The 16334-nt window shown below is 48.4% G+C and overlaps 1 protein-coding gene across 2 annotated transcripts in view; it reads left to right on the forward strand.

Annotated features, from left to right (window-relative positions):
* The window catches only part of NPSR1 (neuropeptide S receptor 1), a gene marked incomplete at both ends in the record, with an annotated part of 65143 nt that extends 54142 nt beyond the window's left edge, over positions 1-11001 (forward strand). For both annotated transcript variants that reach the window (XM_081102539.1, XM_081102540.1), the window contains 4 exons: positions 3855-3931; positions 7737-7823; positions 10012-10192; positions 10920-11001. In XM_081102539.1, coding sequence (XP_080958665.1) covers positions 3855-3931; positions 7737-7823; positions 10012-10192; positions 10920-11001 — 427 coding nt within the window. The remainder of the gene's footprint in view (positions 1-3854; positions 3932-7736; positions 7824-10011; positions 10193-10919) is intronic.
* Positions 11002-16334: the final 5333 nt, after the last annotated feature.

Below are 16334 nucleotides of genomic sequence, written 5' to 3' on the forward strand. Positions count from 1 at the left end.
GCACCTGTGTAGAAACAACACATCCACACTGATAAAAGGTCTGATATTCAAAAAACTGTCAAGCAACCATTGTTTCATGATAATGCTCAAGACCTCTAACCCTGTGTACAAGGACCCCCTCATCTTGGGCCACACACACACACACACACACACACACACTGCCCGCACACAGTTCTTCAATTGTGCCATGCTCCCTCCTGTCTCTGAGCCTTTGCACATACTGTTCCCTCTGCCTGAGGGATCATCTCCCTCTGCATTTAAATCACCATTTTTTCTCCAGATCTTAGCTGAATGGCCACCTCCTCTGGGAAGGTGTCCCTAACCCCCAGGGCAAGTCAGGGCCCCTATTGTATACGCGTATATCACCCTACGTCAGTGATGGCGAACCTATGACACGTGTGTCAGAGGTGACACGCGAACTCATTTTTTTGGTTGATTTTTCTTTGTTAAATGGCATTTAAATATATAAAATAAATACCAAAAATATAAGTCTTTGTTTTACTATGGTTGCAAATATCAAAAAATTTCTATATGCGACAGGGCACCAGAGTTAAGTTAGGGTTTTTCAAAATGCTGACACGCCGAGCTCAAAAGGTTCGCCATCACTGCCCTACATTATACCTTCACAGCATTTGCTCCTTCATACTCATATACAATGTATTATATAATATTTATTGCTGTATTATAGATTATGTGTGTCACTTATGCTTATGTGGAGGATGGTAATGATCAAGGTGAGGAAGGCTGAGGGAGATGAGGGAAGGCTTCAGGTGCTCCACGTAAGACACTGGGTATCATCTTGTAGGAAAGAGGGGGCGCTGGAGGGCTTTGGAGCCAGGGGACAGTTCTCTGCCCGGGAGCACCAGCTCCCATGGTGGGGTGAGCATCTGACATGGTAGCAGAGTGGAGATCTTAGAAGACTGAGGCAATAATCGGCAGGAGACTAGAAGGGGTGCTCACCTCGGCAGCAAGCACACTAAGATTGGAGTGATGCAGGGAAGATAGTGTGGCCTCTGGGTAAGAATAGCACATCAATTCACGAAGCTTTCCATGTTTCTGTGGTTAATGGAGACAGAGCTGCCGTTTGAGAAGATGAAAATGTTCTGGAAATGGACGGTGGTGACGGTTGCACAACAATGTAAATGTACTTAATGCCACTGAACTGCACACCTAAAAACGGTAAAAATGATACATGCTATGTTCTGTGTATTTGATCACAGTGAAAACCCACCAACACACATAAACAGAGATGGTAAGGGTCCTGAAGAGCGGGGATGGTGAGGCAGGGGCAGGTAATGGGGACACTTTGCAGGGACAAACCACACAACTTGCTGGTGACTTCAAAGAAAGAAATGAGGAAGAAAGAGGAGACAGAGGTCATTCTGAGGTCTCTCTGATGCGTGACTGTTACACCCCAAGAAGTGGCCTGATTTGGGTAATAAATTAAAGGGGTGCCCTCCTTACTAGGCATTTTCCCGGCTAACAGTAAAGCTGGTGCTGGCTTTCTACTTGCCTCACTGGTCCTTTAGAGATGAGGGGGGGCCTGGCTAGCATGGCTCAGTGGTTGAGCATCAACCTATGAACCAGGAGGTCACAGTTCAATTCCTGGTCAGGGCACAGGCCCGGGTTGCAGGCTCATTCCCCAGTGTGGAGTGTGTAGGAGACAGCTGATAGATGATTCTCTCTCACCACTGATGTTTCTATTTCTCTCTCCCTCTCCCTTCTTCTCTGAAATCAATAAAAATATATTTTAAAAAAACAAAGATGAGGTGGAGGTGACTTAGGCCCACACCCCTAACATATAAGACCTTTATTCATTCCCACCGTGTATGTGGTTGGTGGTCAATAAATATTTGAATTCTTGCTCAATTGTTAATAAATATTTGAATTAGTGATCAATTAAGTACCAGACTTGCAATTATAATATACAGCACCTCGTGTGGCTGTAAGCTTTCCTTGGATTTCATTTCCTTGGGGAAAAGTTTCCCTGCTCTAACAAATGTTCGAGTTAGAGTAAAGAATAGACTCACTAGTAATTTTTGTTCTCATTTGTTTCTTTAATGTAGACATGCAAATTCCAGAAAAATCCCTGGGCAGCTATCTGAGAAGAAGGGGGGGTGCTCCAAAAAGGCCTCTAGCTTTCTTAGAGCGCTCAGAGGGGTTGGCTGAACAAGACAGCAAAAGCATTAAGAAGCAGAGCATTTTAACAAGTCATTAATTAAGTTATATTCTAAAGATCATTAAAAGCAATTAGTGCCTTCTCAGCCACTGCAGACTAGAGCTCCGATTTCTCTCTTACCCAGTGGTTCTCAAGAGGGAAGCTGGTGGGGTTTTAAAATAAAGCAGTGCTTTCCCCCCAAGTTTTTAGTGGAGTTACTTAATATATTGGAAATGTCAAATGACATAAAAGAAGGCTATTGATTGTTATATTTACCAAAAGGGACATAGGATAGAAATTTTGCCGCTGCTTTTGAGTCATTAACATGTTGATTTCCTGTTAGGCACATATTATATCGCATAAGAGGAGCTGTGAAATTATGTGAAAAATGGGGAAGAGAGAAGGACAGAAAATGACATTTATTGAGTCTCGGCTAATTTTCCAGCACTATGGCTGGCCCTTTAAATGTTGTCACATTTGATCCCAGAAATCTCTGAAGAGGTTTGTATTGTTAACTCCATTTTCCAGTTCCAACCGGGGCTCACTGTCTTTGTTTGTTTGGGCTACAACAAAATACCACAGACTGTACACAATAGAAATGCATTTCTCATAGTCCTGGAGGCTGCGAGTCTGAGGTTGGGTACCAGCAGAGTTCAGTGAGGTTCCTCTTCCAGGCTGCAGACTTCTCTCTGTCTGTACGTGGTGGAATGGCGAGCGTCTCTTTCTAGAAGGGCACTAATCTCATTCATGAGGGCGCCACCCTCATGACCTAAGCATCTCCCAAAGACCCCGCCTTCAGGTACCATCACATCAGGCATTAACATGTCCACATTTGAGTTTTGGAGGGACATATACATTCAGGCTATATTACTCTAATTGCTATGTTATCTATTGTTTGATAACAAATGATCATGAACCTGATGACTTAAAACAGCACACTTTATTATCTCATAGTTCCTGTGAGTTAGGAGTCTGTTCATGGCTTATCTGGGTCATCTGCTGAGGCAAGGCACCCACCAAGGTGTCATCCAGGGCTGGGCTGCCCATCAGAGAAGGATCTTTCCCCACCTCTCACAAGTTCTTGGCAGAACTAATTCCCTGGGGTTGGAGGACTCATGATTCTGCAGCCCCAGGATGATTCTTCAAAGCCAGCAATGGAGGCAGATACTAGCAAGACAGATGCTACACTCCCATGTGACCATGAGCATCCCATCACCTTCATCCCATCACCTTCATCCCATGCATCGATTAGAAGCAAGTCACAGGTCCCGTCACACCCAATGGAGAGGATCACACGGGCCTGAACACTGGAGGCAGGAACCATGGGCCATAGTAAAGACTAAGGTCCAGGTCATACAACCAGCAAGCAGCAGAGCCGATTACAAATCTAAATCTTTTTCACCCTAAGCCCTGTGTCTGAATTCTAATCTCAACTATATCTCTAACCACTGGGGTGACCTTAGAAAAATTTAAGGCCACCAGCCTTAGCCTCCTCACTTCAAAAAGTAGCTGCGTCCAGCTGATCTTTCTGGTGGCTTTCAGCTGCAATCGGCTCTGAGTCTATAATGAGCAAATACAGAGCACCCCTCCCTCCACCCCTCCCTCCATACCGCACACTCAGGAAGTGGAAGCCGCCCTCCTGTGTCCTTCTGGTGGGCACCCAGCAGCCATTTATTACCTTTGCTCCTTTCCACAGCGTCATCTACACCATTGTGATCCGAACCATTTGGATTAAAAGCAAAGCCCAGGAGGCGGTGATTTCCAACTGCTCAGGTAAGCCTCTGATCTGAAGTACCCAACTCCTGGCAAACTTTGCCTCTGCTGAGGTTTTCTCTAGCAAATAGGAGCTTGGGCTCTGGATACAGCAAGCCTGCACTGTTGTGCCAGGGCCCAGCGGGCAGATCAGACCCCCTTCGAAGTCCCCCCTTCTTTTCCCTGTCCCAGGCAGGCCCTGCCTCCTCCACCTGGCCTCCCTGGAAATGGGGAGGGAGACGGGGGGGACTGCGAGCCTGGCCAAGCTATACCAGCCGAGGGACCTGCTACGCAGCCTTTGAGCCAGAATTCGGGCTGACCCCAGTCTCTCGGTCCTGGTCAGGAGGAGGACACTGGGGTGAAAAGAAAGGACTGTCCGAGAAAACACCATCCATTCACCAAACCCCAGAGCAGACATTTCTATTGAGCTGAGTTCACAGACTGAGAAAGCGGCCTTTGATCCACAGAGCAATCCTGGACCCTAAGCCAGTGGAACAGGGCCCATGCCTTCCCCCTGTCCCAACACACCAGCCCCCAGCAGGCTGAGCCTGAGGTGGCCACAGTAACCTCCCCCAACTCCCTTTCAGTAAAACTTCACTCAGAACACCCACAGGGCATGCACGGAGGTGGTTTATATGATCCAGGCCTGGTTCTAGTGTATAAAGATTCTTCCCATGTTCCCATAGGCAGAACCTAGTCACGTGACTACACCCTACCGAAAGGGAGGCTGGGAAATGTAGTCTAGCTGTGGGCCCCGGGGAAAAGGATCTGATGAAAGCTAATTTGTTTCTGCCACAATGATTTCAGGCCTATCAGGGGTCCTGGGTCTGCCTGAGCTAAGGAGCTGAGGAACAGAAAAGGCTGTGAGTTAGGTGAGCTAGGTCATACCTCCTCCTAGCTAACCATGACCTCTGGTTTGCCAGAAGGTCAAAAAAGAAAAAGAAAAAACCCTCAGGACGGAAGTGGCCAGAGTTTCACAGTTAAGCAGGTGAGACATAATGCACTAAAAACATGTAACATGCAGATTGGGTTATATTTGTAGAAAAAGAGGCCATCAGTGGTCAGAAATCAAAAACAGATTTCAACTTTTACAAATTGTAGAAATCAGACATACCTTCTTAACATGTTTAATTATTTAAATGAACCTGAAGTATATAAACTTCCTAACATATGGAAAATATTTATCCTAAAATATTACTAGGTAGATTCCTTGTTAACAAATCACCTGCACTCATTATAGGTCCACAGATAGCTCCCCCTCCCAGTCACGAATAAATTCTGCCTCATTTTAAAATCCCAGGAGAACAAGGGCCCCTGGCCTCTCCTCTCCCCTCCCCCCTTCCGGTGTTCAACCCACAGGAATGGATTCCCAGTGGCTCCAAAAGGGGCGTGACATTCGGGGAAGGTGAGGAGCAGGAACTGGCCACTTGGAGACTAATTCCCAGCGTGGGCCCCCCCCCCCCCCCACTCCCCTCCCCCCTTCCAAGGGACTCATGCTTGAGCTGAAACAGCCTACAGCAGTTTGCAGAATCTAATGAGCCTGCTGCCTTGAGCCTTCCCCAGCTATTAATGCACAGTGACAGCTGAATGTAACTGCTTTTCACTCCCGTTCAGGGCCAGGGCTGGTAGAATTAATCCTTTTATCTCCCAATAAAGGAGAATTACGGCGCTTTGTAGTAGCCTGGCGGTGTTTGAAGAGCCGGCCTTAGGCGCTGGAGGCTTTGCATTTCCCAGGGCAGCCGGACTAAAGGTGCTTCTGGCTGGTCTCCCTGGGAGAGTGAAGGGCAGGTAGCTGCTGACACTGCCGCCCCGCTGCTCTGTGCAAATGAGCACGTTTCCAGTTTAAGCAGATTTCAGAGCCCAAGTGTCATTCTGGGAACTTTTCGGAAAAACCAACTCAGTCTGCCTGGGAGTCTGCCGCTTCCCCAGCAAACAGGATACTTGGAAAGGAGGCAATTGGGTCTGCTGGCTTTTTGACCTGCCTCCCGTGGGTCTAATCCCCCCGGTAATCGTTGGGTGCACAGACTTCCTATACACAGGTAACAACACTGTATAAGAAACTGTCTAAATGTAGTAATACCTCTGCTCGCTTCCATAAAGGCAGCTCACAGTCCTCCTGAAACACTATTAAAATTGACATGCTTAGCATAGGGCTTGGCACCTTGACTTCATTATTTTACTTGAATCCTCAACATAACTGAGAATTTGGTGTTTCACGTCTCATTTTTAAAATTGGGAAACGGAGGCTGGAAGCAGTAGGCAGTTTGCCTCTGGTTACACAGCTGGTCATTGGTACAGCCGGGGTCTGACTCTGAAGCCTGTATCTTCCCAAGACGCCTCCTTAGCAACCAGGGTTTGTCAGCCTTGGCGCCAACAGTGTTTGGGTAACCCTGTGGGCAGGGGAGGCGTTCTGTGCATTGACGGGTGTTCAGCGGCACCCCTGGCTCTGACCCACGAGGTGCTGGGAGTAACTTCCCACCCGTGTGACAACCAAAAATGTGTCCAGATGTTGCCCCAATTGGAAACCACTGTAAATGCTAGTGAAGCATTTGCATGCTTAGCCCACTGAAATGTGGTTGGTTCTGTGAAATGCACAGAATGGCTTGAAGGCCTAAGAGTGGTCTCACAGGGTATACATCAAGAAATAAAAAAAAAATCCATTATAATTAGCATTTCAGCTCATCGCACATATAAAGCCCCTTGTTCTTGTCGTTCCTGGTGCAGGGCAGCTGTCTTCTCATCCAGACCTGGTCTGATCTCTCACATTGTCCAGCTCTCTGGGGCGTGTGCAATCCTTCAGGCTGGACTGGAGGCTCCTGGAGACCGGGAACTCTGCCTTTTAGCCTTTTTTGTTCCGTTCTTGTCCCTTAGCAGATGTGCTAGGCTTTCTAGGTTTGGCTGGATGGGACTGGAGAGGGGTCAGAATCAACAGTGCAAAGGTAACCGTGCCAGCTCCCAAGGAGATGAAAATAAATGTTAAATGTAAAATCTGAACAAGGTAATGAGGACAGGGGTTGGCCTCTAACAGGCTGCCCTGCCCCGTATGATATAGGTGCCCTGGGAGGACCCCTGACCAGAGGCAGGGCATCCTTCCCAATTCTCCCAAATGTGCCTGTGGGCTGACCAGAGCCCCACAGTAAAAGCTCTTCCACAACATCCAGAGACCTCGTATCCAACATCTCCATCCCCAAATTTGCCAGCTAAGAGCTACTGTGCTGCGTTCTGCCTTTATTTTACTACTGCTCAACAAGAGAGAGAGGCTTGTATTAATTTGTTCAACAAATACTAATCACTCACTAAGTTCCGAGGACATAGGAGTGGAAAATACGAAGTTCCTGTCTCCATCAAGCTGACATTCCAGTGGATTCTCATTCCCTTCAGGGTTGTTTTTTGTTTTTTAATATCCCTGGTTTGAGCCTTTGTCGAGAGTGGAGTTGCTGAGTTAGATGAATGAGTTCGCCTGGGGTATCCATTCTAAGAAAATGGCTTTGCCCTGGATTGCCAAGGCAATCAGATGATGGGTGTCTCAGCATCGCCCCTTGTGGTCACATCGCTCATTCCAGCTTCTTCAGCTGACTCCAGGCCTCCAGCCAAGCCTCCTGAGAGAGCCTGGATGTCCCAGTACGTTTGTATCTTATGGTAAGCTGCAAACAGCCGTTTCCAATATCCAGCCCAGAGCCATCTCTACTCTAACAATGCCCAAGAGGTCCCCCTGGGTATGGGAGAGCAGGATAATCGTGGCCCGATGGCAGCGGTGGGACTAACCAGCCATGTTCCTATTGGCAGGAACAGCACTTCATTTGACCACTCCCTCTTTGATCTGCAGATGGAAAGCTGTGCACCAGGTACAACCGAGGGCTCTTCTCAAAGGCAAAAATCAAGGCCATCAAGTACAGCATGGTCATCATTCTTGGTAAGCAACGTCCCTGCTTGGGCTGCAGCTCTGCATAGACTTTCCAAGAGCAAGCTGGTACCTGGGACGCGGTGGTGGCAAGTCCACGGGAGAGAAGGGGTTGTCTGCAGACACGCCCACCTCTGTCTGGTTGGGTGAGGAATGTGTGAAACTGATCAGTCTACCTGTAGCTCCTCCAAAGGAGGACCTTGGGTTCCTGATCTCTCTCTTCATTAATCTAGCTGTGCACCCAGGCCCTGGGGTGCACAGTTTGGAGAAAATCTGATCACTAGCTGAAGCGGACGCTCACCAGCACCCACCTGACCCAGTTGCTTTCTTGAATGCATACTCGCCCCCGGGCTGAGGTTGATGAGCAAGAGGAAGACAGATGTAGCAGTTAGTTTCTTCTGGATGATTACTTTCAAGGTCACTATAAATTCCTCCCTAACGGATGCCCATCTTGTCTTCTTCCCTTTTCTTTCCCTCGTCCTCTACTCGGAAGACCCATAAAGCCACCTCACCTCAGGAAAAAAGGAGGTATTTCTGGAGCACCTACTCTGTGTCAGATTGGTCTGTGCTCTTTGTGATCCCCAAACCTTCAAAACGTCCTCTTCCTGAGGCCCTCTCTGCTAATGACCTTGATTCCTATTTCCCTGAGAAATACTACCAAGCAGAATGGAACTTCCTCCCTCCCCTGCCCTCGCATGCACTGGGGGGAAGAACCTCTATCATGTGCCTCTGCCTTCTCTCCATTGCTGTGGATAAACTGGCACTGCTTCCTGCCGTGCCCAACACGTCCTCTTGAGCCTGCAGCCCGCCCCTTCCTGCCCACTCAAGAATGTGTGTCTCCCATTATCTCCTCCTCCCCACACATTTCCCTCCACTGGGTCGCAGGCACATAAACATACGCTGATAGCTGCCTGGATGGCCTCTGTAGGAACAGCCCCACTTCACCACGCTCCTGCCAGCCCCACTTCTCCACTCCTTACCTCTCATTCCCCGGAGCATATTTCTGTGCGCTTTCTTTTCTATTTCTCCAGGAAAACCACCCTTATCAAGGTCACCACAAACTCCAAATGCCAATGTCTGTGGTCAATCTTCATCTTACTTGACTGCTAAGCAACATTTGATTAGTTTCTCCTCCACTTCCTTTGCCTGGAAGTTATATCTATTATTTCTACTTCAGCACTCTATTTGTATTTCTAATAAGCTTATCATAGGCAACATGGCAAGCGGGAAGTCTTGGCGCGCTCTCCGACCCCCTGCAAAGTAATTTTTCCCCCTGGTGTCCTTGTGGGGGAGGAACAAACTTTCCTCTACCCTCAAGGTTCTTCTGGCTGGTCCCATAGACAAATAGACATGAGAAGATTAGCAAGAGACAAGAACCAAATTTAACACATACATGTGTAAGGGACTCCCGCATATGTGAGACAGACGCTGCATGCAGAGAGGTTCTGAGACAAAAAGGGGACACGTGTGTGTCAGACATCCTGAGCTAGGGATGAAGCCAGGTGCCCTGGGGCTTCCAAAGGTCATTGCAGGCTGGGAAGAGCAGACCTTCAGTAAATGGAGGTTTGTCCTGCCCTGTAGGTAGGTCAAAAGATAGGTTTCTCCACTGGGCTGATTATAAGCAGGGTTCTCTACTATGTGAGGGTCCAGCTGGGTACTCAAAGGATGTAAGGGACATGGTGGGCCTGCCCTGCTCCAGGCAGCAGGGTTGGCATCCCTGGGAAGCCAGAACCAGACACCCAACACCCACCCCCTTACACACAACAGCACACACATGGGCAAAGTGCTCCGGAAGGCAACCTCACCCCTGCATGCCCAGAGTTCCCAGGCTTTCAGCAAGGAGTCCCGACAGCAGTCCAACCAGATGCTCTTTACAGAAAGAGAAGCTCCAGGCATATCTGTGGGGTGTGTGTGTGTATGTGTGTGTGTGTGTGTGAGAGTGTGTATACGTGTGTGTGCATGTGTGTGTGTGAAAGTGTGTGTACGTGCATACACGCATGTGTGCACGTGTGTGAGAGTATGTGTGTGAGAGTGTGTACGTGTGTGTGTGTGTGTGTGTGTGTGTGTGTGTGTGTTGAAGGGAACACGACATTAAGGTTCACACACACAACAGTTTTGCATGTTTCTGAGAGACCCCAGGCGCTAAGGACCATCCCTGGGCTGGGGCCTCAAGAGGTGCTAATGGCTCGCTCCTCCCCAGCCTTCATCTGCTGCTGGAGCCCATACTTCCTCTTCGACATGCTGGACAACTTCAGCCTCCTTCCCGACACCGAGCAGCGCTCCTACGCATCTGTGATCATCCAGAACCTGCCCGCCTTGAACAGTGCCATCAACCCCCTGGTCTACCTCACCTTCAGCAGCTCCGTCTGCTTCCCCCTCCGGTAAGGGGTGCCCGGCCACTTCACTAGTGGGACAGGGTGAACGCAGGCCCAGGCCATGGCCCGTGCTCTTTGTCTTAGACCACAAACCCTCTATAGTGGACCCTGCCCCGGCTCACACAGAGTCGACCCTTCCTGTGCCAAGCATGTCCACAGGAAGCGCCCACACACGGAAGGCCACGGGGCGCCACGACCACTTCACAGATACGCACGCAGAGGCCCGCCCAGTCAAGCGGCGTTGCTGAGCTTAGCGGAGTGACTAGTAGCAGAGCTCCCACAACTCCATTCATTTTGCTGTTTTTCAGCTGTTTTCCTGCACAAACTACAGGGAATAGGAGGAGACATTCTTAGGAAATAGAATAACAGGATGCTTTAAGGCTGGGTTGGATCCCAGTGGCTGAGGTTCAAATCCTGCCATTGTGGATTCATAGCTACCTGTGACCTTGGACGAGTATGTAACGTCCATAAACCTCAGCTTGCTCACCTGTAAAATGGGGCTAACAACAGTGCCTACCTCTTGGCCAGTGAGGTCGCTCATGGGCTCTGGTGTTGACCTGAGGGAAGGAGGGCTGTAATTGGTGGGGAAGGAAGAGCAGGGGTGGGACAGGGAACGTGCCTAGCACAGTGCCTGATCCCTAATACATTCTTCATAGCTATTCTCTCTTAAAGTCCCCACTCCCCTTTCCATTAAGTCCAATTATTTTCCCTTTCTGCTTTATCCTTTCTCTAGGGAGCAGAGATCACGGGATTCCAGAACCACCTGTCGGGAGAGGGTTGAGAGGCACGAAATGCAGGCTGTGTCCAAGCCATAATTCATCTAGACCCAGGGCGGCGGCAGGGCTGCACCCCACCAGCTCTCCTGGGTCCCCATCACCCCCCGGGCATGTGCATGGAGCCTGGGCCGATTCCTGCGGCTTTTCCAGGCGCAATGTGTCTGCAAGCTCTTCATCGTTTCTGCATGTCGCTGGCTGCTATTGTCTACCTAGCACCTCGGCCAGGAAGCGCTGGTGGGTTTATTTTGACAAGTCTGGAGATTGGTATTTATAAGCATCATCCAAGTGAAATATGACTAAATGTTTTCTAGTGGATTTTTACCATTGGATTTTTCCATAAGTGGAAAAGGAAGGATTTAATTTGATTATATATACATCCCCGCCCACAGCTCTGGGATGCGCGTGAGCCTCTTATATTTAGCCTCTCATACATTCTTGACATTAAAATCTCCTTGGCAGAATCCTCCTTCCCAGAATGACTCTGGGCTCAACTTTTTTACTTTTTTTTTTTCCTTCTGCTGGTGGAGTCATTAACATGTGCGGTATATGTTACTAGCACTCCATTCCTCATTATGGGGTGCACCCCGAGATGGTGCGTTTAAGGTCACAGTGGCATTTTTTCCATACATTTCTCTTCTCAGTTCCATGTGGCCCCAGGGAAAATCTCTCTTTAGGCAGAAATCAGATTCCTCCATCACTATCTTCCTGAGAATTATTTTCTGAATCTGAGAGCCTGAATAACTCATCTGATATAGAGTCGTGAAGGCCGCCTCCCTCTCCACTGACCTCAGTGTGAGCAGCCCGGGAAGCTTGGAGAGGCCGAGAAGTACTTTTTAACATTTCACTTTCAATCAGGATGAGCCCCAGAAGACCCGCGGAATCGCTGCTAAGCTAGCTGCCTGCATGGGCGCCAATTAACAGAGCGAAACAGGAGGCCTGGGGTCTCCTGACAGTTTTCATCTCCATCAAGCCCGGGTCTGCCTACCTCATCCACCAGTCGGTTCTGAAAGTGAAAAGGTGTGGAAAGGGCTTTGTGCTCTTTCGAGGCCCTGAATGTGACACTGTGGTTGTCGTGCTGCCTCTCCCATCCCCCCCTGAAGACTGCAGCTCAGGCAGACCATGGTGCGGGTGGTGTGGAATAAGCTGCCGTTCCAATGAAGCCTGCTTCATGTCGGGGTGGACCCTGGAATCCTCACGTCCGTGGACTTGCTGAGCTGGGCGAAGCATGATTTAAACATGACGAGAACCTGGTCATGGCCAGTCCTTACAACTTTGCACACATCCATCACCGAATGTTTCTGGGCATCAATAGTCTCATCTGTCAGACGGAGGCAGGATAGTAAGAAACTGGGGAGATTCCTTGGCAAGTGAGATGGGGAAACTGAGGCAGACAGCTGAGCAAACTGGCCAAGGAATGTACAGCAGATGCAGAAGGCCACCAGGGGGGACAGCCCCGGTGTCTAACCACGGATAAATCTGGTGCCAGGCCTCGCCCCTGGCATGTCCCTGGCCATGTGGGTTAGACCCCTGACCTTCCATATCACTAGTGATGAAATGTAGACCCCCAGACCTTTCCTCCTTAGACAGCACCTAGGCCCCAGGTGTTTTTTAGCTCCAGGCCCAGAAAAGCAGGAAAACCAGGCGGGGGGCCCCAGGACCAGCTGCAATGACTAATGACCCCCTGCCCTGGTGCCAACCAATCACTAGAGGCTAAAACCCATCCTCCCCTAAGACCTCCTTGAACCCCCAGACTTTAAAACCCTAAGACCCAGCTCACACGCTCCCTCCTGGGAGCATGCCCACCCCTTTCCCTTCCCTCTCCTTCCCCCACAGGTGTGCATCTCCTAAACTCAAAGGGACCCCACAAGACGTGCCCCAGGGAGCCATGGGCAGCAGCAGCTCATCCCTGGCAAAGCCCCTGAACCTGTCTCCAAGGCCCCCTGTCCTCTGACTCTCCAGGGAGCTACGCAGCCCCCCCTACGCTCTCCTGTTGCTTCTTCTACCCGAGGCCCGTCCTTGTTTCCCTGGCCCCGCTTTAATAAATGTGCTCTCAAAATCTCTTGGACTCGCATTGTGAAATCTTTCCTGCATGAGAGCAAGAGCCCATACAGTATCGGCCACCCCAGCAGACCGTGCAGGGCCAGCCCCCTTTCCAGTAACAAGATGAGAACAGAATAAGGCTGGAGCAGAGGGTAGAGTGTGTCCTTTACAGACACGGGTTCTGAGATTGAAATGAGTTATAGTGAGTTACATCATATCCTGCGAGAGCTTCTGGAATTCTTTCCCGGGGGCCTCAGTGACTGGATGACTCGGCCCTGACTCATTTGCCCTTTGGAACATGTAACTTCCTATCATCTATTCTATCATCACTATGATGTCAGGAAACCATGGGAAGCTTATGCTGCTATGTCACTATTTGTAGCCTTGGGGACCAAGTGGGGCCGTGTCAGAGGGTGTAAAATAAAGAGGCTTACTTCCCACACCGAGATAAGGGAGAAATCTCGGTTACATTAACACATGGCCTCAGGCACAGTCACCCCGTAGAAAAGAAGTGTTTCCACTCTACTGGACTAAGTTAAAGATGAATGGTTACAACTTCTCTGCTTTCGGGGCTTGTGGAAAGCATAATTTAAGTTCAATCTCACCAAGCAACATCTTCACCTATTTTCCCCACCTTTTTAATGGCTTTAACTTGTGATTAATCATGAGGGCTGGAAAAGGTAACTGTTTTAAACGGAACGAACATGCGGTTTAAACTGCCTTCCTCACTTGAGTCAGGCAACTCTGTCCACACATAGAGAATGGCTTTGCCTCCTCCTTCTGCATCCACAGTGCGGAGAGGGGCCACACGCCCGTGTCTGCTGAGGAAGCACAAGCAGATTTAGCAGGAAATAAAGTTGTTCTACTCTTGTAGGATCATCGCAGGTGAGCCACGGAGCTGCTGGCAACTAAGCTATAGAATGGAAAACATTTGCAGCACATGTAATTGTCCAAGATTCAGTATTTAGAATATCTAGAAATTTAAGCAAATCAATAAGAAACCACAATAGCAGACAAATAGAAACGTGGGCAAAACTTTAGATCAGAAAAGAGGTTATCCAAATGGCCAATAGACATATGAAAAGGTGTTTAATCTCATTAAAAGTCAGGGGAAAGTAGATTAAACCACAATAAGATACTAGTTTGCACCCACTAGATTGCCAAAAATGATGTGTTAACAATATCAATTGATTATGGAGAAATTCTCATTGTTATAGTGGGTAAATAATTAGTACCACGATTCTGGAAGATTATGGTCTTTTCACAAGTAAAATTAAGGCTACGTATACCACCTGACCTTGCAATTCTGTTCCTAAATGCGCATACTACAGAAGACGAGTACAATTGTGTGTATATGTGTGAGAGAATATTCATAACAGCATTGGTTATAAGACCCCCAACTAGAGGCAAAACAAATGCCCACCAACTGTAGAATAGATAAACAGATTATGGTATATTTCATACAGTGGACTACTTTACACCAACAAAAATGAAAAATAAAACAACACAGCTACTTGCCACAACATGCAAGACATCTTTAACAACACACGGTAAAGAAGATAGATATCAAAAGATACTACATGGCTTCATTTATATAACTTCAAAATCAGCCCAAATTAAACGGTTGTGTTGGGGGATGCACACATAGGTGATAAAATTCCAAATCACAGCAACGAAATTCCTCTTTATGTCTCCAGGACCGGGGTCCTCTGTGCGGAGGAGGAGAGCGGTTTGGCAGGGGGCATGCAGGTTGTAGTCCTTGCTCCGGGTGGCAGTTACCAGGGTGCTCGCTCTCTAATTTCTTGTTAATCTCTATATACTTATGTTTTGTGCGTTTGATGAATGTGTTCTATGTCACGATGAAAAGTGTTTCTATAACATTTTTTAAAGCCTTTTGGAAAGATTACTCTGGAAGGAGTGTAGAAAAGGGAGCCAGACTGGAAATAGGAAGGTCATGAGCGGGGTCTCAGTTACAAGCACGGAACAGCAGTGACGGCTAACAGGTCCCCTGAGTCCCGCCTCCGCATCATTAGCATCCAGCGCCAGGGATAATGATGCCAACATTTTTCAAAATCTGCAGACACATCTTGGCTGACTCTTTGCCTTGAGAGTCAGGTCAGCAGAAATCAATATCGTCCTGTTCTCTTGCTTGTCTAGGAGATCTGGGGTCCTTAAGTTCTTGCTACCAGTCCCCCACTTTCATATCCTTCCAAAAGCTCCCCCCATCCTTGTCCCCATCCTTTCTGCCCTTCCTCATGACTCAGGGTGGAGCAAGAATAAAATATACCTGCTAAGATGTCACTTCCAGAACCCACCTAAACACAGCAATCTTTGGGAGAAGGTATACATGTAAGTAGGGAACACTGGAGATGGTGCTGCCTACACCCCAAAGAACTAATCATCAAAGGTAGGGACTTTGGGGCTGCGGTAGGCAGCTGGGAGAAATACTTCAGGCCAACAGCATGCAACTCACTCATCCCCATAACTACCTGACAGATTTCAAGCAGGCTGACCAAACAGTCCTAAACCTGGCTGCACTGCAGATGATCCAAGGAGTTTTTTAAAATTTCTAGCTCCCCAGCCCCAGAGATGTGACTAGTTGGGTTCTGAGCAGAGCATGGAAACCTGTACGTCTATAAGCCACTCGGGTGATTCTGAGGCAGCTCTTCCATGGGCTCGTGTATGAGAGCCAGTGACCAGCAGCATGCCATGCCGGTGGTTAAAGCCCAAATTTCTCAGGGCCAGCGATGGGCAGGGTCCCTATGCTCACTTCCACCCAGGTGTCCTGGGTCCAACCTGAGGACGAATGTGTTCTAAGAGCCCGCTTGGCCGCCTTGCAGCTGTCCAGATATCTGTCAGGTACACCCAGGACAACTCTAAATTCATCTTCTTCCCACTCTGGATTAAATGCACCTCTTCCTCCATTAAAATAGACCTTAATCTAAAGTAGTTCCGCATGTCTATAGGTACCCAAGAGAGAGTCAGGTGGGGAAATCTGGCCACGTGTGTCTGCGATGTCTGGGCACAAGGAAGGTTGCCCTCAGCAGGTGTTTGGCGCCTGTAACAACATGTGGAGGTGACATGATGTCAAAGCCCTCGAGAGCAGCCTTGCTTAAACCTTTCGGTCTCAGGACCCTTTCTGTTTGTTAATGTGGATCATATCCATTGATATTTACTACATTAAAATAAAAGCTGGAAAAATGTGTAATATTTATGAAGTTATTTATTTATGAATCACAACAATGAACTCATTGCATATTAACATAAATATCTTCTCCGTGGAAAATAACTATACTTCTCTAAAAATAATCCGGCAAGAAGAGAAACGGTTT

This window comes from Myotis nattereri (genome assembly GCF_964212035.1).
Source record: "Myotis nattereri genome assembly, chromosome: 11".
Lineage (NCBI taxonomy): Eukaryota > Metazoa > Chordata > Mammalia > Chiroptera > Vespertilionidae > Myotis > Myotis nattereri.